General features: G+C 44.5%; 1 protein-coding gene and 1 pseudogene across 1 annotated transcript; one reads left to right on the top strand and one right to left on the bottom strand.

Moving 5' to 3' along the window:
• Window positions 1–77: 77 nt before the first annotated feature.
• Window positions 78–20835, bottom strand: LOC126947836 (translation initiation factor IF-2-like; annotated as a pseudogene).
• LOC126947941 (tubulin beta-8 chain-like) lies at window positions 20777–23132 on the top strand. The gene is made up of 4 exons (XM_050779085.1): window positions 20777–20890; window positions 21136–21244; window positions 21322–21432; window positions 21915–23132. The coding sequence occupies exons 1-4, from the start codon at window positions 20834–20836 to the stop codon at window positions 22976–22978; spliced, it is 1341 nt and encodes a 446-aa protein (XP_050635042.1). The 5' UTR covers window positions 20777–20833; the 3' UTR covers window positions 22979–23132.
• The last annotated feature ends 1184 nt before the right edge of the window (window positions 23133–24316 follow it).

Here is a 24316-nt window from a genome sequence, read left to right as displayed (position 1 = left end):
CCCACCAGCGGCTCCTGAGCCGCCGCGGCTCCTCGTGGCCTTTGCATCCTCACCCACCCCCAAACCCGCGATGTAGCTCAGAATCCGCGACCCAGCCCGGCCCACCCACCACAGCCTTCAGCAGCGACACTCGCAGCCTTCGACCTCTCAGACCGAGGGAGCCCCGCGAAGCCGTTAGGCGCGCGCCTGCCCCTCAGCGCCCGCGCAGACTCCGGAAGCCGCTCCCAAGCCCGCGCGACCGGCAGGGGGAGGCCGGCAGGGGGCGGCCGCAGCTCCAGCGCAGGCGCCGGGGGCTTGCGGGTTCTCCTGGGCTCGCCCGGGACGTCCCGGAATCGCAGGCGCCCAGCCCGCCCGGCCTCCTCTGGCGGGGCCCTCCGCAGCCACCGGGGATGGGGCTGAGGGCCAGTTCCCGCCCCGGTGCAGCCGCCGCCGGGCAGATCTCCCGGCCTGTCCGCAGCCGCGGCGACATCCGGCCCTGGTTCTGGGAGGCCGAGAGCGCCAGCGAGCTTGGGAGTGGCCAGGCTGCTGCGAGCAGGCAGAGGGCGCCCGCAGTTTGAGCGCCCGGGCGGCGGAGCGTGGCTCGGACGGCCTCTGGATCCCGAGTGCACCTGGCCTGAGAGCCTGCCAGGCCTGCCCCTGCCCGGCTCCTCCTCTGCCGGAGCTCGGGACCACTAGCCAGGCGCCCTCCGCAGTCGCCGGGAATGGGGCTGAGGGCGGGTTCCCGCCCCTGTGCAGCCGCCCCAGGGCAGACCGCCTGGCTTGGCCGAAGCAGCTGGGACATCTGGCCCCAGTTCTGAGATGTTGGGAGTGCGGGCTGAGATGTCGGGGGTTGCCTGGAGGCTGCTGCCTGCACACAGAAGGCGGCTGCAGCTTGGGTGCACAGGCGGGCTGGAGGGGCATGGCCTGGGCGGTCCCGGGATCTCCAGCGCGCCCAGGCTGAGGGTCCCCAGGACTTGCCTCCCGCCCCACTCCTCCACCGCAGGGAGTTCGGGGCCGCTGGCATGGGCACTTGGCAGCCACCCTGATGGGGTTGAGCGCCAGGTTCTCAGTTCTCGCCCCTGTGCAGCCGCCGCCGGGCAGAATGCCTGGCTTGGCCGCAGCCACCGGGACACCTGGCCCTGGTTCTGCGACACTGGGAGTTCGAGCAGAGCAGGCTCGGGAGTTGCCAGGCGGCTGCTGCCTGGACACAGAGGGCGACTGCAGCTTGGGCGCCCAGGCTGCGGAACATGGTCTGGGTGGGCTCCGGAATGCGTGCGCTCCAGGCCTGTTGGCCCCTACTGGGCCCGCCCCGCTCCTCCTCTGCTGGAGCCTGGAGCAGCTGGAATGGCCACTCTGCAGTCACCGGGGATGGAGTTAAGTTTTCTTATCCCACGCATGCACACAAAAAAGTAACTATTATCTGAGGCAATTAACGCGTCGATTGACTACATTTTGGTAATCATTTCAGAATGTGCATATAGATATAAACACATCACACTGTACACCTTGAATATGTACAATTTTTATTTCTCTGTTATACCTCAGTAAAGCTGAAAAAATTAACAGGATTGAAAGGATAACAGTTCTATAGTAGTAGTTGGACACTTCAATACCTCATCTTAATTAATGGATAGAAAAACCAGATAGAAGCTTCATGAGAAGTGGAAGACTTGAACAACCGTATAAGCCATTTAGAGCTCATACACATATACAGAACAGCCCACCCAACAACAGCAGAATATGCATTCTTTTCAGGCGGACATGGAACTTCCTCTAGGATAGGCCATATCTTCGTCCGCAAAATAGGTCCTAAAATGACTTTTAAATCATTTTAAAAAGCTTGAAATAATACCAAATATAATTTACAACCACAATGGAAGAAACAACAGATACATAAAAAATGAAAACTCGAAAATTCACAAATATGCAGAAATTAAACAATACACTCTTAGACTACCAGTGAGTGAAGGAATAAACCACAAGTGAAGTTATAAAACATCTTGAGACAAAATAAAAACAAAACATACCAAAATGTATTGAATACAGTGAAAGGAGAGTTCAAAGGAAAATGTATGAATATAAACAACTACATTTAAGAAAAAAATCTCAAATCAGTAACCTCATTCTATACCTAACGGCAGTAGAAAAAAACAAACAAACAAAAAAGACTAAATCCAAAGCTAGAAGAAGGAAAGAAATAATAAAGATTAGCACATAAATCAATAAAATAGAAGGTTGGAAAGCAGCAGAAATAAACATAGCTAAAAGTTGATTCTTTGAAAGATCAAACCTTTCACTATATTGACTGAACAAAAGATGGAAGACTCAGTATTAAAATCATAAATGAAAGTGGCATTGCACCTTAAGAGAACTGAAGGGGCAATAAAGGCCACAAAGGCTTCAATTGTTAGGCAAGTCATACTCCGAGCTGGGCTTGGAGCCAGTGGGATGTGGACGGTGGGGAGAATGTGGCCTCCTGAGACACCAGCCAGAGCAGCTAAGGGAGTGCTCACAACACCACTCCCTCACCCAGCAGCAGCCACACAACACAAAGAAACCTGTGAATTTGGGAGAGGGAGAGCACAGTGACTGGGGAATTTAACATTAAACTCAGTGCTGCCATGTCAGTAAAGACCTGGCAGAATTCCTCACCTGCTGACTAAAGAACCCCTGTACCCAGAATAAAAACAGTGATACCCAGGCAATACTCCGTGGGCACTGGGCTCTGAGAAGTACCAACTTCATGTGTGACTCAGCACATTTCCAGCTGTGGTAGCTATGGTGAAAGACTTCTGTTTGAGAAAAGCAGCAGGGAAAGTAAAGGGAACTCTGCGTTGCACCTGATATACCAGCTCAGCCACAGTGACATAGAGCACCAAGCAGATTCTTAGATTCCCTGAGTCCAGGCCTAGGGGATTGGTCAGCATTTCTGCACTTGTCCTGGGCCAAAGGTCGAGTCCCAGGCATTGCAGAATTTATCCCAAGCTAACCAAAGAGTCCTTGGGCTTTAAGTGAGAAATTGATGATGATTTGGCAGAACCCCCCCACTGGGCCGGTGGTGTTGGCAGTCATAGGAGAGGCTCTTCTGCCTGCAGACAGGGGAAGGAAGAGTAGAAAATACTTTGTCTTACACCCTAAGTGCCAGGTTAGCTACAGTAAAATAGAAGAGCAGGTAAATTTTGAAGATTCTGTGCTTTAATCTCTGGCTCCCAGACAGCATCTATGGACCCACTCATGGCTAGGGGAACTTGCCTCCCTACAGGCAGAGACACAAAGTTGATGGGTGCTGATGAGTTGATGAGTGCAGCACACCAACATGGCACATGTATACATATGTAAAAAACCTGCACGTTGTGCCCATGTACCCTAGAACTTAAAGTATAATAATAATAATAAAAAGAAATGATTCTAAAAACAGCGAGAGAAGAGACACAAATAACATTCAGTGGAACTCCAATACATCTGACAGCAGACTTTTCGGGGGAAAATTTACAGTCTGAGAGAGTGGCATGACATATTAAAAAAGCTGAAGGAAAAAAAAAGAATAATGTATCTGGTAAAAAGTCCTTTAAACTTGATGGAGAAATAAGAACTTTTCCTGACAAACAAAAACTGAGGTATTTAATTCACACCAAACCTGTCCTACAAGAAATGCTAAAGGGAGTTCTTAACCTAAAAGAAAAGAGTCAGTGAGCAATAAGAAATCATCTGAAGATACAAAACTCGCTAGTAATAGCACATGAAAAAACACAGAATATTATAACATGGTAATTATGGTGTGCAAAAATCTCAAATAGAAAGAGTAAACAATAAACCAATAAAAAATAACTACAACATATTTCCAAGACATAGACAGTAAAATAAGGAAGGAAGAGAAACAACAAAAAGTTTAAAAGAACGGTAATGGAGTTAAACTGTAGAGATTTTATTAGCTACTTTGCTTGTTTCTTTGTTTATACTATCAATGTTAAATTGTCCATAGTCTAAAATGATGTGTTATAAGATATTATATTCAAGCCTCATGGTAATTTCAGATCAAAAAGCATACCACAGATGTACAAAAAGTAAAAAGCAAGAAATTAGATAATATTGTTACAGAAATCACCTTCACTAAAAGGAAGATGGGAAGAAAGAAAAGAACGATGAGAGGACAAAAATCAATCAGAAAATAATAACAATGGTAGGAGTAAGTGCTTATCAATAATAACATTGAATGTACATGAACTAAATACTCCAATCAGAAGACAAACAGTGGATGAATGGATAAAGAAGCAAGACAATGATCTGTGACCTACAAAAAAAAAATACTTTACCTATAAAGATACATTTAGATAAAGATACATTTAGACTGAAAATAAAAGGATGGAAAAAGTTATTCCATGCCAATAGAAACCAAAAAAGAGCAGAAATAGCCTTACTTATACCACACAAAAATAGATTTCAACAAAAGACTGTAGGAAGATATTAAGAAGGTCATTATATAATAATAAAGAGCTCAATTCAGCAAGAGGATATAATTGGAAATATATATCCACCCAACACTAAAGCACCTAGATAAATGAAGCAAATATTAATAAGAGCTAAAGAAAGAGACATCAATACAATAATGGCTGGACACTTCAACACCCTGCTTTAGTCGTTGGATAGACCTTCCAGACAGAAAATCAACAAAGAAACATCAGACTTAATCTGCACTATATAACAAATGAACCTAATAGATATTTATAGAAAATTTCATCCAACAGCTGCAGAATACACATTCTTCTTCTCTGCACATGGATTATTTTCAAGGATAGACCATATGTTAAGTAACAAGTCTAAAAACATTCAAAAAATTGAAGTAATATTAAGCATTTTCTCTGACCACAATGGAACAAACTAGAAATCAATTAAAAAATGAATTTCAGAAACTATACAAACACATGGACATTAAACAATATGCTCTTTAATGATCAGTAGGTCAGTAAAAATATTAAGAAGAAAATGGAAACATTTCTTGAAACAAATGATAATGGAAGTATAGCATAGCAAAACCTATGGAATATAGTAAAACAGGTACTATTATAAAAGGAAAATTTATAACTGTAAGTGCCTACATAAAAAGCAGAAAAGCTGCCAATAAATAACCTAACAATACATCTTAATTAACTAGAATAAAAAGGCCAAACCAAACTCAAAATTAAAAGAAAAGAAATAATAAAAATTAGAGTGGAAATAAATAAAGCTAAAATGAAGAAATGCAAAAGATCAATGAAACAAAAAGTTGAATTTTTGAAAAGTAAAACAATTGACAAATATTTAGCCAGGCTAACTAAAAAACAGAGAAGATACAAATTAATAAAATCAGAGGTGAAAAAGGAGACATTACAAGTCACGTTTCAGAAAATTAAAGGATCATTAGTGGCTACTATGAGTAATTATTTGCCAACAAATTAGAAAACCGAGAGGAAATTAATTCTTAGACACACACAACATACGAAGAGTGAATTAGAAAAAAATCCAAAACCTGACCAGACCAATAACAAGTAACAAAATTAAAGCTATAATAAAAAAAGTCTAGAGGACCAGACTGAAAAATAGAGAAAGAACATTTCCAAACTCATCCTTTGAGGCTAGGATTACACTGATATCAAAACAAGACAAAGATACATTTAAAAAGCAAACTACAGGCCCACATTTGAGAATATTGATGCAAAAAGTTGCAAAAAACTAGCAAACTGAATTAAACAATACATAAATAGGTAATTCATAATGACCAAGTGGAAGGGATGCAAGGATGGTTCAACATGCAAATCAATCAATGTGATATATCATATAAACAGAATGAAGGGGCCAGATGCAGTGACTCATGCCTGTAATCCTGGCACTTTGGGAAGCTGAGGTGGGCGGACCACCTAAGGTCAGGAGTTCAAAACCAGCCTGGCCAATGTGGCAAAACCCCATCTCTATTAAAAATACAAAAATTAGCCAGGCGCTGTGCTGGGCATCTGTAATTCCAGCTACTTGGGAGGCTGAGGCAGGAGAATCTCTTGAACCCAGTAGGCAGAGGTTGCAGTGAGCTGAGATCATGCCATTGCACTCCAGCCTGGGTGACAGAGGAAGACTTTGCCTCAAAAAACAAAACAAAACAAAAAAACCAGAATGAAGGAAAAAATCCATATAATCATGTCCATTATGCTAAAAAATTATTTGATAAAATTTAATATTCTTTAATAATAAAAAACCCTTTGAAAACTGGGTATGGGATGAACGTATTTCAACATAATAAGTCATATGTGACAGACCCACAGCTAGTTTCATACTAAGTGGGGAAAAACTAAAAATCTTTCCTCTAAAATCTGGAAGATGACAAGAATATTCACTTTTACCACTGTTACTCAACATAATTCTGAAAGTTCTATCTGGAGCAATCAGACAGGAGAAAGCAATAAAAAGCATCCCAACTGGAAAAGAAGTCAAATTATCATTTTTGTTGATGATATCATCTTATATTTGAAAAAACATAAAGACTCCTCTGATAGGGTTTCAATGTGTGTTCCCTCCCAAATCTCATATTTAAATGTAATTCTCAATGTTGGAGGTGGGCCTGGTGAAAGGTGATTTAACCATTGGGGTGGATTACTCACAAATGGCTTAGCACCATCCCATTTGGTACTATCCACATGACAGGGAGTGAGTTCCCATAAGATCTGGTCATTTAAAAGCGTGTAACAACTCGCCCCTCTGTTTTTCGCTCCTGCTTTTTCTCTGTGATGTGCAAGATTCTGCTTCAACTTCTGCCATGACTGTAAACTTCCAGAGGCCTCTCCAGAAGTGCATGCCAGTGCTATGCCTTCTCTACAGCCTGTAGAATCATGAGCCACTTAAACCTCCTTTTTAAAAAATAAATTACCCAGTCTCAGGTATTTATTGTGATGCAAAAATAGCTTACTACAGAAAATTGGCACAAAGGAGTGGAAAATTGTTATAAGAATACCTGAAAATGTGGAATCAGCTTTGTAATTGGGTAAACAGGCAGAGGTTGGAAGAGTTTGTAGGACTCAGAAGAAGACAGAAAAATGAGGGAAAGTTGAGATTTTCTTAAAGACTGGTTGAATGGTTGTAACCAAAACGCTGATAGTGATCTGGACAGTGAACGCTGGCCTGAGGAGGTCTCAGATGGAAAGTAGAAACTTATTAGGACCGAAGCAAAGGTCATGCATGTTGTCTTAGCAAAGTGGTTGGCTGAATTTTGGTCATGCCCTAGGGATATATAAAAGTTTGAGTTTGAAAGTGATGATTTAGGGTTTCTGTTGGAAAAATGTCTAAGCAGCAAAGCATTCAAGATGTGGCCTGGCTGCTTCTAACAACCTATGCTCACATGTTGGAGCAAAAAAAGTAAGTTATAACTTATTTTTACTTACAAGGGAAGCATAGTGTAAAAGCTTGAAAACTTTGCAGCCTAGTCATGTGGCAGAAAAGTAAGAAGCTTTTATAAGAGAGGAACTCAAGCAGGCTGTGGAGCAACCACTTGTTAGAGATAGTTGTATAATCTAAAAACAAAACAAAACAAAAAAACCAGCAAGTGTTGGTAGCCAAGATAATGGGAAAGAGGAATTGAAGGCATTTTAGAAATCTAAAAGGCAGGCCCCCCATCAAAGGCCCTGAGGCCTAAAAGAAGAGAATAGTTTCTGGGGTCAGGCCCAGGACCTGCTGCCTTGGGTAGCCTTGGAACATGGCTCCCTGCATCCTGGCCACTGCACTCCAGTCACTGCTTCAGATGGTGCAAGCCATAAGCCTTGGTAGCTTTCATATGGTGTTAGGCCTATGGGTATACAAAATGCAAGAGTTGACACTTGGGAGCCTCCACCTTTACTTCAAAGAATGTATAAAAAAGCCAGGGTGTGCAGGCAGAAGCATGCTGCAGGGGTGGAGCCCTCATGGAGAACCTCTACTAAAACAATGCAGAGAAGAAATGTAGGGTTACAGTCCTGATGCGGGCTCCCCACTGGGGCATGGCCTAGTAGATCTGTGAGGAGAGGATCACTGTCCTCTAGACCCCAGAATGGTAGATATAGCTACAGCTTGCACCTTGCACCTGGAAAAGCCGGAAGCACACAATACCAGCCAGAGGCACACAACACCAGCCCATGAGAGCAGCTGTGGGGGCTGAACCATGCAAAGCCACAAGGTCTAAACATCCCAAGGCATTAGTGTGCCCTGGAAATGGGACATAGAGTCAAAAGTAATTATTTTGGAGACTTACAATTCAATAACCCCCTTTCTGGGTTTCAGACTTGCATGGGTCCTGTGGCCTCTTTCTTTTAGCTGATTTCTTCCTTTTAGAATAGGAGTATTTACCCAATGCTGATGCCCCATTTGCATCTTGGAAGTACCTAATTTGTTTTTTATTTTACAGGCTTACAGGAGGAATAAACTGGCTTTGTCTTAGATGAGGCTTTTGACTTTTGAGTTAAGGCTGAAATGAGTTAAAACTTTGGGGATTATTGGGAAGTCATGATTGTATTTTGAAATATGAGAAGGATATGAGATTTAGAATGGCCAGTGGCAAAATGATAGGGTTTGGATGTGTGTTCCCACCAAAATCTTATATTGAAATGTAATCCTCAATGTTGGAAGTGGGCCTAGTGGGGAGGTGATTGAATCATGAGGGCAGGATTTCCATGAGCAGTTTGGCATCATTTTCTTTTGTGCCATTCTCACAACAGTAAGTTTTCATGAGAGTTGGTTATCTAAAAGTGTGTGTACTACTTCCCCCTGCCCTCGCACTTACCATGGGATATACAAGCACTGGATTTATTTTTCACCTTGATTGTCAGTTGTCAAAGGCTTCACCGGAAGCAGAAGCCAGTGCTATGTTTTCTGTACAGCCTGTGGAACCATGAGCCAATTAAACCTATTTCCTTTATAAATTAACCAGCCACCGATTATTTTTATAGCAATGTGAGAATGGCCTAATATATCCACCAAAAAGCTATGAGAAGTAATAACTTGAGTAAATTTGCAGAATACAAAATCAACATATACAAATCAGTAGGATTTCTATATGCCAACAGTCAACAAATTGAAAAAGAATTCAAAAAAATAATCCTATTTGCAATAGCCACAAATAAAACAAAATGTGTGGGAATTTACCAAAGAAATAAAAGTTCTCAACAATTAAAAATGTAAAACACTGGCCGGGCACGGTGGCTCATGCCTGTAATCCTAGCACTTTGGGAGGCCGAGGTGGGTGGATCACGAGGTCAGGAGATCCAGACCATCCTGGCCAACACGGTGAAACACTGTCTCTACTAAAAATACAAAAAATTAGCTGGCCGTGGTAGTGGGCGCCTGTAGTCCCAGCTACCCAGGAGGCTGAGGCAGGAGTATGGTGTGAACCCAGGAGGCAGAGCTTGCAGTGAGCCGAGATCACACCACTGCACTCCAGCCTGGGCGACAGAGCCAGACTTCACCTCAGAAAAAAAAAAAAGGAAAACATTGATAATTGATAAAAGAAATGAAAGAGAACACAAAAAAAATGGAAAGATAGCTATATCTACATTCACAGATTGGAAGAATCAGTATTTTTAAAAATGTCTATGTGATCCAAAGTAATCTATACATTTCATACCATCTCTATCAAAACAATGACATTCCTCACAGAAATAGAAAAAGAAAAATCTGAAATATACACAGAACCACAAAACACCATAATAGTCAAAGTTACACTGAGTATATAAACCAAAACTGGAGGAATCCCATTACTTGGTCTTAAATTATACTGTCAATCTATAGTAATTAAAACAGCATGACACTAGACTAAAAACAGACATAAAGACAAATGGAATGAAATAGAGAACTGTTGATGGGTGCAGCACACCAACATGGCACAAGTGTACATATGTAACAAACCTGCACATTATGCACATGTACCCTAGAACTTAAAGTATAATAATAATAAAAAAAGATGGATAAAAAATAACATAGTCAATTAATACATATTTTGTATATGTATAATGTACTATATTCCTACAATAAATGTTACAAAAGCAAAAAAAAAAAAAAAAAAAAAAAAGAAACAAACTCATACAGCTAAACTAAACTTATTTTCAATGAAAGTGTCAAGAACATACAACAAAAAATAAGACAGTTTCTGTAATAAATAGGGCTGGGAAAACTGGCAAGCCATAGGCAGAAGAATGAAACTAGAACCCTATTTCTTGCCACATACAAAAATCAAATTAAAATGAATTAAAGACTTAAACCTAACACCTCAAACTATCAAACTTTTACAAGAAAACATTGGGGGAAACTCTTTAGGGGATTGGTTTAGGCAAAAATTTCTTAAATAATGCCCCATAAGCACAGACAACCAAAGAAAACATGGACAAATGGAATTACAGCAAGTCAGAAAGCTTTTTTAAAGTGAAGGAAACAATAAACAAAGTGAAGAGAAAACCCACAGAATGGGAGAAAATATTTGTAAATTACCCATCTGAAAATCAATTAATAGCTACATGATGTGATCAGGCTTTGTATCTTCACCCAAATCTCATATTGAATTGTAATCCCCAGATGTTGAGGGAGAGATCTGGTAGAAGGTGATTGGATCATGGATGTGGTTCCCCCATGCTGTTCTTCTGATAATGAGTGAGTTCTCATGAGATCTGATGGTTTTATAAGGGGTTCTTCTCCCTTTGCTTCACATACATGCTCTCTTGCCTACTGTCATGGAAGAGGTGCCTGCTTCCCCATCTGCCCTGATTGTAAGTTTCCTGAGGCCTCCCCAGCCATGTGGAACTGTGACTCAATTAAACCTATTTCCTTTATAAATTACCCAGTCTCACCAGGTGCAGTGGCTCATGCCTGTAATCCCAGCTCTTTGGGAGACCGAGGTGGGTAGATCACGAGGTCAGGAGTTCAAGACTAGCCTGGCCAAGATGGTGAAACTCTATCTCTACTAAAAATACAAAACCTAGCTGGGCATGGTGGCGGGTGCCTGTAATCCCAGCTACTCTAGAGGCTGAGGCAGAGAATTGCTTGAACCCAGGAGATGGAGGTTGCAGTGAACCGAGATTGTGCCAGTGCACTCCAGCCTGGGTGACAGAGCAAGACTTCATCTCAATAAATAAGTAAATAGATAAATAACCCAGTCTCAGTTTTTTTTATAGCAGTGCAGAAACAGACTAATACACTATAATATATTAAGTTCAAAAATTCTATAGAAAAAATGTAGTAATCCAATGAAAGAGTGGACAAAAATTTAAATGAACACTTACGAAAAGAAGACATACAAATGGCAAACAGGCAAATGAAAAGGTGCTCCACATTACTGATTATCATAGAAATGCAAATCAAACCCAAAATGAGATACCATTTCATCCCAGTTAAGGTGGCTTTTATCCAGAAGTCAGTAAAAAACAAATGTTGCTAATAGCCAAGATTTGGAAGAGACCTAAATGTCCATCAGCAGATGACTGTTGATAGAGAAAATGTGGTACAGGTACACAATGGAGTACGATTCAGCTATAAGAAAGAATGAGAGTCTGACATTTGCAATAACATAAATGGACCTGAAAGTCTTTAGGCTAAGTGAAATAAGTCAGGCACAGAAAGACAAATGTCACATGTTCTCACTTATTTGTGGGTGCTAAAATTCAAAACAATTGGTGTCATAGAGATAGAGTATAAGGATGGTTACCAGAGGCTGGGAAGGGCAGTGGGGGAACAGGGGGTTAGTGTGGATGCTAAATAGGTAAAATAAAATTGTTAGAAAGAATGAATAAGACAGTATTTAATAGCACAACAGGGTGATTATAGTAAAAAACAATTTAATTATACATTTTGTAAAAACTGAAATAGTATAATTGGATTGTTTATAACACAAGCTATAAATGCTTGAGGTGATGGATTCCCCATTTTTTATTATGTATTATTCATTGCACACCTGTATCAAAGTATGTCATGTACCCCCATAAATATATACACCAACTATGTACCCACAAAAATAAATTAAAAATTAAAATTAAAACCAAAGGGAGGAGAGTTTAATGAGGCATGTGTGACCCATGGCTTGAACCAGCTTTTCAGGTTAACGTTGGAATATCCTTATCCAAGAAGAGGGTCCATTTAGTCAATAGGGCCTTGGAAATTAATTTTTAGTTTATAAGTGGAAAAAAGAAGGATTTGTAATCCTGAGCCACAGCTCTCAGTTAATCAATCCCTGCAGGGAATCCTGTTCTTTACTCTGGAGATAAACACTAGTTTTCTTTTCCACAGAATAACACCACATTTCAAAATGAAGGGAAACATCTTGAAACTAAGAGGTACAGCCTTATTAAATTTGATTTGGTTTCCATTGTAATTAATTTAATCATGTGTGTTCCAGAGTCTGTCTTCAGTCTTCTCCTAGTTCAGGCCCATGATCTCAGGCCCATGATAAATTTGCTCAGCTCCCTGCTCAACAGCAAGAAATCAGTTTGAATTATTTAAAAACCTCATTGTGACTGGGAGCAGTGGCTCAAGCCTGTAATCCCAGCAATTTGGGAGGCCAAGGTGGGCAGATCACTTCTTGTCAGGGGTATGAGACCAGCCTGGCCAACAGAGTGAAACCCCATCTCTACTGAAGACACAAAAATTAGCTGGGTGTGGTGATTCATGCCTGTAATCTCAACTACCTGGGAGGCTGAGGCAGGAGAATCCCTTGAACCTGGGAGGCAGAGGTTTCAGTGAGCCAAGATGGTATACTGACTCCAGCCTGGGCAACAGAGCAAGACTCTGTCTCAAAATAGAAATAAATAAATAAATAAATAAATAAATAAATTAATCTCATTGTGTTTCAAACAAAATTTCTTCTGCATATCAACTTGCATATTAACTATAATCATTTTGTTTATATCCAATCCTGAGAAATCTTTGAGGACTAATTTCACTCTTTTCTGCCATTTTGGTAAACATACCAAATGCCATCAAACAAAATGCACAAAATTCCTGAGAAATATATTTTATCCTTGAGGAGTAGACTTGCTGTGTTAGAGGAACTCATGGTTACCAAGCTTCTAGTTTAATAAACATGACTAGAATACTCTGTCTTAATATGAGTAGCTAGGTACTCACAAGGCATTTAGAAGGATAATACTTATGGTCTGAAAATAGCCACATTTTTTAGCTGGCCACATATTACAATTGCAGAATATTCTTGGCCATACAAGACATCTTCCACTAAGCCTCAAAAATGTATAAATGTCTTAGAAGTGCAGCATTTTTTCTTAAAGATAATATTAATGAGCTAACTTAGGTCAACAGGTTAATGGTCATTGTTAAAACCAATAGCCCCAACTTTAGTGAGTAAATCTGCACCTTTCAAGCTTAATTATAGCTCTTTCTTTTTATAGTTACTTATGAGTGGAGACACTAACAAAAGACAATGCATTCCTGCTCTTGTTTTTTGAGGATATCCTACTCTGTAATGGAGTCATTTCTAATAAACTTGCTTCCTTCACTGTGCTCTCTGACTCACCTCAAATTTTTTCCTGCACAAGATCTAAGAATCCTACTTTGTGATTTGTATCACGACCCTCTTTTCCAGCAACATCTTTCAGCAATACCATGAAGGGACACCAAGACAAGACCCCCACTCAAAGGAAAACAATCCACACAGAATCAATCAGCTGGCAAGTGGGCCATCTTTTGGAGTCATGAAGCCATTCAGGTGGGCAAGAACGATTATCCACTATTACTTCAGTGAGAGGCCCTAGGGTATAAAGTTAGGGTGAGAGACTCAGCCCAAAGTTAGAGACCTGGGGGTGTCATACTCAGATTAGAGGCCAAGCTCACAAGGTTAGGGGCCCTGGGGTATATTGAGAAGAATGGATTTGGCTAAAGAAGATGTTTGCCAAGTTCTCTTTTTGGACTGTCCACCTTGTGCTCTCTGTCCCTCACCTGAGTGCTCTGCATCTTGTCACCTTTCTGCTCACCGCCTCTGTTTTGTAGCAGCCTGGAGACTGCCACAGGAAGGAGGCCCCAAACAGTTTAGCTTTTACTTTCCTCAAGGATCCTCTGACTTTTAGCTGATTGCTTATTTAATTTGCCACTGGTCCAAGTGACACTGAAAAAAAGAGATGTCTCGGAACCTAGCATTTTTGTACCTTAATTATTAGAAAAGATCAGCAATAACCTCTCCATCATTATGACTAGAAGTTGAAATGTGGCATTTCACAGCCCTACATGATAAGATCAGATCTGCCTGTTTAGTGACAGCCTCTTTTATGACAACCCCTGTAAACAATTAGCCTCAAGATAGAGAATATGAGACTTTTTCTTAACAGTTTTCTGTCATTTCTTAACCATAAGGTCATCTTTGATGAGCTGGTATAGGGCAGCTGGACCCTACTTTCTAAACCCAGCACGTCATTTTTTTCCTGAGAGAGTTTTGTCGTAGCAGTGTGAAAATGGACTAATACATTACAACATACAAGTTACAGCCTTCCCATTCCCCTCCCCCTTTTTTTGCAGCTTAATTTGTTTTATAGAAGAGAAACTAAGAAACTACATGGGAGGAAATACTTTTTACATACAGGCCTCTCTGATACTTGGTCAGGATAAAAAGTTAAAATGGGCTTCTATATGTTTGATGGAGGAAAAGACAAAATAGGGATGGCACATAATTGATTACCCTTCTAATGCAAGTGCCTCTTAATATTAGGCTTTTCTTAGCTGGGGCTGAACTCTCCCCTGCCAGTCTGAGCACCCCGTAAAAACACAGACTCCTTCCAGTTCTGGTGAGGTGTGCAACATGTTATTAATTTCTTCTAGTTTTCCAGAGTTATCTAGTGTCCGGGCATCATCTTCTCCCTGCCCTTCGAGTCCTATCTTACATACATACCCCACTCTCAAAACACCTGAGCTTCACCAGAACAACATGCGGTGGGGCCTCTTATCAGCTGGCAAAGTTGAATGTTTGCCCTCTCTGGGAAGTGACAGATGATAATAGGAACACTATATAGGTATATGGACCCTTTTCTATGTCTGAGTTAGCCATAGCCAAACACTAAAACAGCTTTCAGAGGTTCCAGGAAAATTCATAGACAAATTTGAGAGGCTAACCTTGATGTATGATCTGACCAGGCAAGATTTGCTTATATTTATGCTCACCTGCTGCATGGTAGAAAAGCAGTGTATTACGGGAGTGGTTAGTGCACATGCTAACAGGGTGGCAGCCTGCAACCAGGGACATGACACCTATCAAGTAGGAGGCACAGCAGTGTCTGACTAGGACCCAAAAGAGAACTAGAATCTAGAAAAGAGAAATGAATTAGGAAGAAAGTGAGATATATAGAGAAAAAATTATGATCATTTGACTCCTTGAAGGAATAAAAAAAGTGTGATAAAGCTTTTCGATTTTTACAAAGTCTGGAAAATTACTCAGGGAAAAGATGAAAACCTAGCCTTATTCCAAGGATGGATAATTTAGACTTTGAGGGAATACACTAACACTGTCCAAGAAGGGACAGGCATTGCTAGGAGTTTATTTTAGAGCCCAGTCTGCTTCTGATATCTGCAGGAAGCCACCAAAAGCAGCCTTAGGCTTCCAGACTCCCGTGGATCAGATTTTAGACTTGGATTCTGCAGTTTTCCATCACAGGAATAGGGCAGAGAAAACATAAAATAAAGCAAAACTCCCAAGAGGCCCAGCTTCTAGCTGCAGCCTTGTGCTCTCCACCATTTCAGAGGCAGCCCCTTAACCCCTGGCCCTCGCAGAGGAAGTGAGAAGGTAAAAGTCCCAGTCCGTGCCTCTGGGCCACTGTGCCTTGGATATCAACCAATGTGCCTTCTGTAAGAAGGTCGGCCACTGCCGCAGGAAATGCACTGTGCTTCCAAGGGAGCCATCATCAGAGCCCAGCAGACTCAAAAGTGGCAGGGCCTGATACTTCCTACCTCCACTCCCACTGGACTATTGGCTATCGAGAGATGGAGGAGCCGGGCCTGATACTTCCTACCTCGGCTCCCATTGGACTGTTAGCTATCGAGAGATGGAGGAGCCGGGCCTGATACTTCCTACCTCCGCTCCCACTGGACTGTTAGCTATCGAGGGATGGAGGAGCCGGGCCTGATACTTCCTACCTCCGCTCCCACTGGACTGTTGGCTATCGAGAGATGGAGGAGCCTCAGGTGACTCTTGAAGTGGCAGGTAGGAGCATTAACTTCTTATTAGGTGTGGGAGCAGATGACTCTGTCCTGATTCAATACAAGGGGCTCCTGTCTTCTCATGATGGCCAAGCCCAAAAACACTGCTTTTCACATCTTCTAAGTTGTCTTCCAGGGGCTCTGGGTTTCTCATCTGCCTTTTTAGTACTGTCTGAACACCTGACCTCTTACTGGGGAGAGGTTTATTGACTCAGACCAAGTGATGGTCACCCTCACAGATCATAAAGCATAGAAAGTGTTACTTTTGTTCCTGATCCCTCAGGGGAAAAAAAAGTTAAGAATGAGCTGTCACATTTACCACCTGAGGTGTTGTCTCAAGTAAATCTTGAGGTTTGGGCCACGCAGGCTCTGGGAAACGCACTAAACCCCTCCCCCATTCAAATCCAACTTGAGCCTCGTGCTCCTCGCCCTCGAGGATTTTTTATGTCTCAAAAATAAATAAACCATTAGATCCCATGAGGCTTATTCACTGCCACAAGAACAGCATGGGAAAGACCCATCCCCTGATTCAATTACCTCCCACTGGGTCCCTCCCACGATATATGGGAATGATGGGAGCTACAATTCAAGATAAGATTTGACTGTGGACACAGCCAAAGCACATCACAGGTTATGAAACAAATTTATTTAGGAGGCCAGATTTAAGAGAGATGAATCCCTTGACTATCCCAAGGAAGAGTGGTTAACGGAGGCAAGTTGTTTTATGCATCAGGAAAACAGGAGGGCTAGATATGCTATTATTAGTCAGCACAAGAGAATCGAGGCACAAGCCTTGCTGGCCTCTACTTCAGCTCAAAAAGCTGAGTTAATTGAACTTACTAGGCCCCTGCAGTTGGGAAAGGATTTGAAAGTTAAATACTTTACCTTTAACTTCTTGACAATACATTTTAGGGCGAGAAGCATGAGGGGAAATTCAACCCCTTGTTGCCAAATTCTTGCCTATGAGTTACCAAGGCCGTGAGAGTCTCCTTACAATACTTGCACGTCACCAGATGAAAAGCCTAATGGCATGAGTTACTAAGGCCATGAGAGTCTCCTTACAATACTGACATGTTGGCCGCTTCCAAATTCTTGCTGTGTGAGTTACTAAGGCCATGAGAGTCTCCTTACAATACTCGCATGTTACCAGATGAAAAACCTAATGGCAAGTACAGATTTGTCAGAAACCTTAGAGCATTAATAAATGCAGTTGTCTCCATACACCTCATTGTCCCCAGTACTTACCAAGTCCCAGGGGATGCAAGCTGGTTTACACTCTTAAGTCTGAAAGACACATTTTTCTGCCTCTCAATGCATCCAGATTCATAATATGTTTGCCTTTGAATGACTCATCCAGATACGCATTCAGCCTCAAAACTAACCTGGACAGTCATCTCTAAAGGGTTCTGGGATAGCCCCCACTTATTTGAAAATGCTCTAGCTAAGGACTTAAGAGATCTACAGTTGGAAAGAGACACAATTATTAGTATGTAGGTGACTTGCTCATTGCTAGCCCAACTAAGTAAGACTCACATTATAACACTGTTAAGTTGGTAAATTTCCTGGGAACTCACAGATACAGGGTATCACCATACAGTGCTCAGATTTTGACTCAAAGACTTAAATATTTGGAATCTTAACATCTAGAACTGATCAACATCCCTAGAAGATAAAAAAGTTATTTTAGTCATCCAAGGATTCCAGTCCAACAAATGACTGTGGGCTTTTTTAGGAGGTAGCTGAGTACTGCTGATTATGGGTGCCCAGATTTGGACATGTAGCCAAGCCTTTATATAATATACTAAAGGGAAAGATTTACAGCTCCTAGAATGTCATTAGAACTGCAAACAAACCTTCAATACTCTCAAGGAGAAATTGGGCTCTGCTGCAGCTGTGGGAGTCCCCAGGTTGGATGAACCATTTTTTATCTATGTGGCCAAAAAGCAAGTCATAGGCCTTGGTAATCTTGTCCCAAAACTGGGGGACATTCCAAGGCCAGTAGCCTAATTTTCTAAGCAGATAGACCAGGAGGCCTCAGGGTGGCCTCGATGTCTTAGAGCTATTGCTGCAACCACTTTTCTAGTAGGCAAAGCTAATAAACTAACATTAGAACAGCACCTACAGGTTTTTGACCCCACAACAAGGGACGGTGGTCCTAGAAGCTAACGGGCACCAGTGGATAATAGGAGAATATTTATGAAAGTATCAGACCTTATTGCTAGACACTCCAGACACAACCCTTAAAGCCTACCAAACCATAAACCCAGCTACCTATCTGCCAGAGTCCACAGGTGCTGCTAGCCTTCCTAGCATACAGGTTGTATTAATCTGTTCTCATGCTGCTAATAAAGACATATCTGAGGCTGGGTAATTCATAAAGAAAAGAGGTTTAGTTGACTCACAGTTGCACATGGTCAGGGAGGCCTCACACTCATGGCAGAAGGCAAATGAGGAGCAAAGTCACATCTCTTACACGGCAGCAGGGAAAAGAGCTTGTGTAGGGTAACTCCCCTTTATAAAACCATCAGCTGTAATCCCAGCACTTTGGGAGGCCAAGGCAGTGGATGACCTGAGGTGAGGAGATCGAGGCCAACCTGGTGAAACCCCGTATATACTAAAAGTACAAAAATTAGACAGGCATGATGGTGGGCACCTGTAATCCCAGCTACTTGGGAGGCTGAGACAGGAGAATCGCTTGAACCCAGGAGTCAGAGGTTGCAGTCAGCCGAGATCATGCTATTGCACTCCAGCCTGAGCAATGGAGCAAGACTATGTCTCAAAAATAAATAAATAAATAAACCATCCGATCTCATGAGGCTTATTCACTGTCACAAGAACAGCATGGGAAAGACCCATCCCCTGATTCGATTACCTCCCACTGGGTCCCTCCCACGATATATGGGAATTATGGGAGCTACAATTCAAGATAAGATTTGACTGGGGACACAGCCAAAGCATGTCACAGGTTATGAAACAAATTTATTCTAGCAGGCCAGACTTAAGAGAGATGAATCCCTTGATAATCCCAAGGAAGAGCGGTTAACAGAGGCAAGTTGTTTTATGCATCAGGAAAACAGGAGGGCTAGATATACCATTATTAGTCAGCACAAGAGAGTCAAGGCACAAGCCTTGCTGGCCTCTACTTCAGCTCAAAAAGGTGAGTTAATTGAACTTACCAGGCCCCTGCAGTTGGGAAAGGATTTAAAAGTTAACATTTACACTGATTCCAAGTATGATTTTTTAGTGCTTCAAGCTTATGCTGCAGTTTGGAATGGGTAGGGACTCCCGACCCCCAAGGGCTTTTCCATACAACATCATTCAGATTTTGAGCTTGTTAGAATGCTGCTTTGCTGCCAAAAAGTGACTGTAATTAATTGCAGAGGATGTCAAAAGAGAGACTGACCATGTAAAAGGAAATGCCCTTGTATATGCCACAGCCAAGGCCCCTGCACTGAAAGGGCCAATGAAGCTTATGGGTGTGCTGGTCAGCATACATAGAACTGGGCCAGAATACTCTGAAGAACAAAAATGGGCCAGAGATTGCATTTCAGTCCAGGGCCCCTCTGGCTGGCAGAAGGATGGTAATAAATTACTAATGCCAAGTATCAATCATAGGAATATAATTCAGCACTTTCATGATTCTTTTCACCCTAGAAGGGATTATTTGTTTCTGTTAATGTCTCATTTGTTTATGGGGTAAATCTTTTCAAGACACTAAAACAGGTGACTCAGCACTGAGAGCTTTGTGCCTTACATGACCCAAATGGTCAGCAATTTTCTCCTTCTCCAGTTAAACCTGTCCAAAATTGAGGAACCTCTCCAGGTGAGAACTGGCAACTCTAATTTACTCAGATGCCTTTCTGCAGGAGATTCAAATATTTGCTAATGCTCACTGATACCTTCACTGGTTAGATCGAGGCATTCCCCACCCCACCTGAAAAATATTTACCAGAAGAAATAACTCCTCAGTTTTGGAAATCTAAAAGCCTGCAAAGTGACAAGGGCCCATCTTTCACAGCAGGTGTATCCCAACACCTATCCTCAGCTTGAAGAATCCAATATGACCTTCACTCTGCGGGGAGACCGTGGTCCTCTGTAAAGGTGAAAGGGCTAATCCTACTTTAAAGAAGACTCTAACTAAATCAGAGGCCTATCTCTAACACCCATAGCTTACTGCAGGTTTGAACTGCTCCAAAGTCAAACTTATAATGAAGTCCTGTTGAGTTAACATACGGAAGGCCTTTCCTAACCACAGATCTCCTAATAGATGAAAAGACTCATCGATTACAAAAATATGTCCTCAATCTAGGACAGGTGCAAGGCACTCTGTGAGTATGGAAACAAGAGTCCTCCCCTCCCACATGGGAGGAAAATTCAGTTTCGGGTCAGCTAGGGATTTAGTCTTAGTAAAGACGTGGGAGGAAGTTCTCCAGCTGACCAGCTTTCCCTAACGTGGAAGGGACCGCAGCAGGGACACCTGAGCTCCCCAACAGACGTTCAACGCCAAGGGACTCACAGGTGGGTACACCTGTGTGGAAGTCAAGCTGTTGCTTATTCTGGGAGCCCGATGCGAGGCTGGGGGAGGTGGGCGCGGGGCTATTTCAGCGTTGGCGGAGGGCGGGCTGGGTCACTGCGCGTCTGCTCCTCCTCCTCGCGTCTCTCCTGCCGCCCTGATCCCGCCTTAGCCATGCGGGAGATCGTGCTCACGCAGGCCGGGCAGTGCGGGAACCAGATCGGCGCCAAGGTTGGCAGCGGGGCCTCTGAGGGCCCAGCTCGGGCCTGCGGGTGGCCAGGGAAGATGTTGGCAGTGGCGGGGGCAGGGGCGGGTCCCTGCCGGGGGCGCGGTGGGACTGGGCGGCTGGCGAGGCGGCCGGGGTGGACCCAGGGACACGGCGGCCTAGGGATGGGGGTGCGGAGGGTGGGGGTGGGAGAGGAGCTGGGGCACCCCCGTGACTGGCCCTGGCCTGTCTGGCCCCTCCCGTCTCGCAGTTCTGGGAGGTGATCTCTGATGAACACGCCATCGACTCCGCGGGCACCTACCACGGGGACAGCCGCCTGCAGCTGGAGCGCATGGACGTGTACTACAACGAGGCCTGCGGTGAGATCCCCGACCTTCCCCACCGCCCTCCTGGGAACGCGGGCCTCCCCTCGCTCATGCCCTCCCGCCCCTCTCAGGTGGCAGGTACGTGCCCCGCGCTGTGCTGGTGGATCTGGAGCCGGGCACCCTGGACTCTGTGCGCTCGGGGCCCTTCGGGCAGATCTTCAGGCCAGACAACTTCATCTTTGGTGAGCTGTGGGCGAGGACTGGGGTGCGGCTTCTTAGCCGCTCAAAATCTAGGAGTGCCGCAAGGTCATGGCCGTGGGAACCGTGGCTCCAGGGCCCCTGAACACCCTCCTATCCTCCCGGTCGCTCCATCTGCCTCCTAAACGGGCTTTGGAAGGAAGACCCAGGTATCTCCTCAAGGTGAAGAGCTACTGATGTCAACTCCCTGCAGGGAGCTGAGCTGGGGCCGTGGCTACTGAGTTCCCTGAAAATGGGCAGGAGCCACCTGCAGTGAGGTCTGTCAGCCTGTCTCAGGTTTGACTCCTGACTTAATTTCTAACAGGGGAGGCTGCTGTCCTGTAACTCTGGGGGAGGGGTTTCATTTGCTCCACCTGTAGGGAGAATGGTGCGCTCACCTCACATGACACTTGGCCCTTTTTGCATTATGGTGACCACTGATGACAGTATACCTGGCCATCGAGTGACTGGCTGTACTGTCTTACAGGTCAGAGTGGGGCCGGAAACAACTGGGCCAGGGGGCACTACACAGAAGGCGCGGAGCTGATGGAGTCAGTGATGGACGTTGTCAGAAAGGAGGCTGAGAGCTGTGACTGCCTGCAGGGTTTCCAGCTGACCCACTCCCTGGGTGGGGGGACGGGGTCTGGGATGGGTACCCTTCTGCTCAGTAAGATCCGGGAGGAGTACCCAGACAGGATCATAAACACATTCAGCATCCTGCCCTCGCCCAGGGTGTCAGACACGGTGGTGGAGCCCTACAACGCCACCCTCTCGGTCCACCAGCTCATAGAAAATGCAGATGAGACCTTCTGTATAGACAACGAAGCGTTATACGACATCTGTTCCAGGACCCTGAAACTGCCCACGCCCACCTACGGTGACCTGAACCACCTGGTGTCTGCCACCATGAGCGGGGTCACCACGTGCCTGCGCTTCCCAGGCCAGCTGAATGCTGACCTGCGGAAGCTGGCCGTGAACATGGTTCCATTTCCCCGGCTACATTTCTTCATGCCCGGCTTTGCCCCACTGACCAGCCGGGGCAGCCAGCAGTACCGGGCCCTGACGGTGGCTGAGCTTACGCAGCAGATATTTGATGCTAGGAATATGATGGCAGCTTGTGACCCCCGTCATGGCCGCTATCTAACAGCGGCTGCCATTTTCAGGGGTCGCATGCCCATGAGGGAGGTGGATGAACAAATGTTCAACATTCAAAATAAGAACAGCAGCTACTTTGCTGACTGGCTCCCCCACAATGTCAAAACAGCCGTCTGTGACATCCCACCCCGGGGGCTAAAAATGTCAGCCACCTTCATTGGGAACAACACGGCCATCCAGGAGCTCTTCAAGCGTGTCTCAGAGCAGTTTACAGCAATGTTCCGGCGCAAGGCCTTCCTCCATTGGTATACGGGCGAGGGGATGGATGAGATGGAATTTACGGAGGCGGAGAGCAACATGAACGACCTGGTTTCTGAGTATCAACAGTATCAGGATGCCACAGCTGAGGAGGAGGAGTTTGAGGAATATGCTGAGGAGGAGGAGGAGGCGGCCTAGAACTTTCCTTTTCTAGGTAAAGGGGGGAAGCAGTATGGATTCTTTACTGTGTTCTGACTGCCATGTGTCACTACACACTTGTTCGTGTCTTCACTTCTCCTCCTGCTGCATTTTAAAGCATTTTTATAGTATGATTTTGCCTAATAAAGTATTCTCATAGCATCTGGCTTCACCTCCAACTTCTATCTGTGGGCCCCCCTCCAGCTGCGGCTGCCAGATTTGCATGGTTGTCCTGCAAGGCTGAAGCTATCTGGGTTTGTCACGTGCCCCGGAACAAGCATTCCAGTGGCTCCAGGAGGGGTCGGCAGGGGCTGTGGACATGGCAGGCAGGCTTCACATGAACCTGGAGATGCCCTGGGCCTTGGGCGGCTATGTGGTGGAAAACCTGTTCTGAAGGCAAGCCTTGGCTTATCCCATGTTCCAGACTTCTAGGGGACCAGCTGGCCCTGTTTCTGGAACCCTAAAAGTGGTCAGGGACCCTGGTGGGCAATGTCCCCAAAGTCCCATCTGAGGGTAGGAATGTGGTCAGACAGCTGGCTCTGAACCAGCAATGAAGGGTGGGCAAGTAGGACCCCAGCCGCTCCATCACCATGACAGCCTGGGTGTGTTTGTGTGGCCTCATTCTCTTGAGGTGAGCGTGGGATATCTAGCAGGGACTAGTGGGCAGAAATCAAGCCCAGTGTATAGTCACAGGCACTGACCCCTATGCAGAAGGGGATTAGGTCCTGGGGGCCATAGATGGTGGTTGCTGGGCCTGTGTGCTCAGGGCAGTCTCTCCAGAGGCACAGATGGGGTTTCTGAACAGGACCTGGGGAGACAGGCAGGTGCTCACAATGCTGCCTCCCCCAACTGGCAGCCAGTGAGAAAAACGCCCGAGTGGAGGTCTGGAGGGCTGGTGCTCTCTGGAAAGGTGGCTAATGCGTACTGTCTGTGTCTCCCTGTCCCCCACTCCAAAACTTCAGGGCAAAAATAACCCAAGTTCGTCAGGATGAGACTGGTGAGGGTGGCACCTTTGAGGATAGGCCCTTTAGCCTGGCAGTCTCCTCCCCAGGCTTCTCTGGGAGCCTGGACTTCAAATCCTGCTTTGGGGAAGCTATCAAATAAGATGTGTGTGTGAGCTGGGTGCCGGGCAGCATGCATGGACGGTGCTCCTCTACCTGGCTTTTGTAGAACTTGTCCACGGCCTGTGTGATGGTCTCTTGGTAATTCCCACCCCCACCGCCATCACACAGATAAGATGAAGCCAGCATGGCCTGGGGGTGGGCAGATGTACAGGTTCTACCCCAGATCCCCTGGGCATACCCACCTGCCTCCGACATGTCAGGGAAACAGGTGAGG

Source organism: Macaca thibetana, chromosome 2 (assembly GCF_024542745.1).
Source record: "Macaca thibetana thibetana isolate TM-01 chromosome 2, ASM2454274v1, whole genome shotgun sequence".
NCBI classification, from domain to species: domain Eukaryota; kingdom Metazoa; phylum Chordata; class Mammalia; order Primates; family Cercopithecidae; genus Macaca; species Macaca thibetana.
This window is presented reverse-complemented; position numbering and strand designations above follow the sequence as displayed.